This window comes from Eimeria mitis, genomic scaffold (assembly GCF_000499745.2).
Source record: "Eimeria mitis Houghton genomic scaffold, Emh_scaff7985, whole genome shotgun sequence".
In the NCBI taxonomy this organism is placed as follows: domain Eukaryota; phylum Apicomplexa; class Conoidasida; order Eucoccidiorida; family Eimeriidae; genus Eimeria; species Eimeria mitis.
Window position 1 is genome coordinate 1,155 of NW_013575867.1, and position 1,259 is coordinate 2,413.

General features: G+C 58.6%; 1 protein-coding gene across 1 annotated transcript in view; it reads left to right on the plus strand.

The window, feature by feature from the left end:
- EMH_0093410 (uncharacterized protein) overlaps positions 1 to 998 on the plus strand; it is a gene marked incomplete at both ends in the record, with an annotated part of 1,291 nt that extends 293 nt beyond the window's left edge. Inside the window, 3 exon segments of the mRNA XM_013501977.1 lie at positions 1 to 561; positions 565 to 628; positions 984 to 998. Of these exon segments, the coding sequence (XP_013357431.1) occupies positions 1 to 561; positions 565 to 628; positions 984 to 998 (640 nt within the window).
- Positions 999 to 1,259: the final 261 nt, after the last annotated feature.

Consider the following 1,259-nt stretch of genomic DNA (forward strand, 5'->3'; position numbering starts at 1 on the left):
GCAGCAGCAGCAGCAGCAGCAGCAGCAGCAACAGCAGCAGTATCAACAGTCGCAGCAAATGGCAATGCATCACCAACACCAACTGCAAGTACAGCACCAGCATCTATCCATGCAACAACAACCCCACCATCCGTCGCTTTCTCTGCAGCAGCAGCAGCAGCAGCAGCAGCAACATATGGCTCTTCAACAGCAATCCATTGCGCTGCAGCAGCACCGGCAGATGCCACTACAGCAGCAGCCTGATATGAGGCTGCACCATCCGCAGCAGTTACCGCTGCAGCAGCAGCCGCAGCAAGATGTCCCTGTGGAGCAGCCCCAGCAGATCTCGCTGCAGCAGCAGCAGCAGCTGCCAACACTGCTACAGCAGCAGCAGCAGCTAACCCGCCCCGCAGGCCTTCCCGCAGCACCGACAGGTTTTGCTGCTGGCTGCTGCAGCGCGTTGCGCGAAGCTGCAGTGGCAGCAGCAGGAACAGCAGCAGGAGGTGCAGCAGCAGCAACTGCTGCTGCTGGGTTTGCTGGTGCTGATGGCGCTTACGGAGGCCCCATTGTTGCTCAGGGTGAGTNGCAACTGCTGCTGCTGGGTTTGCTGGTGCTGATGGCGCTTACGGAGGCCCCATTGTTGCTCAGGGTGAGTGTGAGACACCCCCAGCGCTGCTGCTGTTGCTGCTGCTGCTGTTGCTGCTGCTGCTGCTGCTGCTGCTTGCTGTTGTGTAGAATCAGTTGCATACACTGCATGCAAATGTATATAAATGCAGCTGTACATGCAGATGGAGGGGCGTCGGGCTTTGTTTAGTGTATAAACATCTCCTTGGCTGTCTGTATCATCCGCTCATAACAAGAGAAGCGCATGCACTTGCATGCGTTTGCATGCATATGCATGCGCTTGCATGCGTTTGCATGCATATGCATGCTTTTGCATGCGTTTGCATGCATATTCATGCGTGTGTATATCTTTGCATGCATTTGCATGCGTTTGCATGCAGGCTGGCAAGGAGTAGAAGCAGCTGCTGCCGGCGACGGCGTGCGCGGAGAGGTGCGAGGCCGCCCCTCATGGACCGTCGACGAGAGTCTTCGTTGGGGGCCCCCTGGCTCTTCTGACTGTGCTGGGGGCCCCCCCTACGGCTTCATGGGGGCCCCTGGTGCAGGTGCTGCTGGTGGGGGGGATTGCGGCGGCAGCTGCAGCAGCGGGAGTGGCGATGCTGCTGCTGCACTTGTGCAGCTTCCTCGGGCACCGTTGTCTGCTTCTCTTTCAGCAGCAG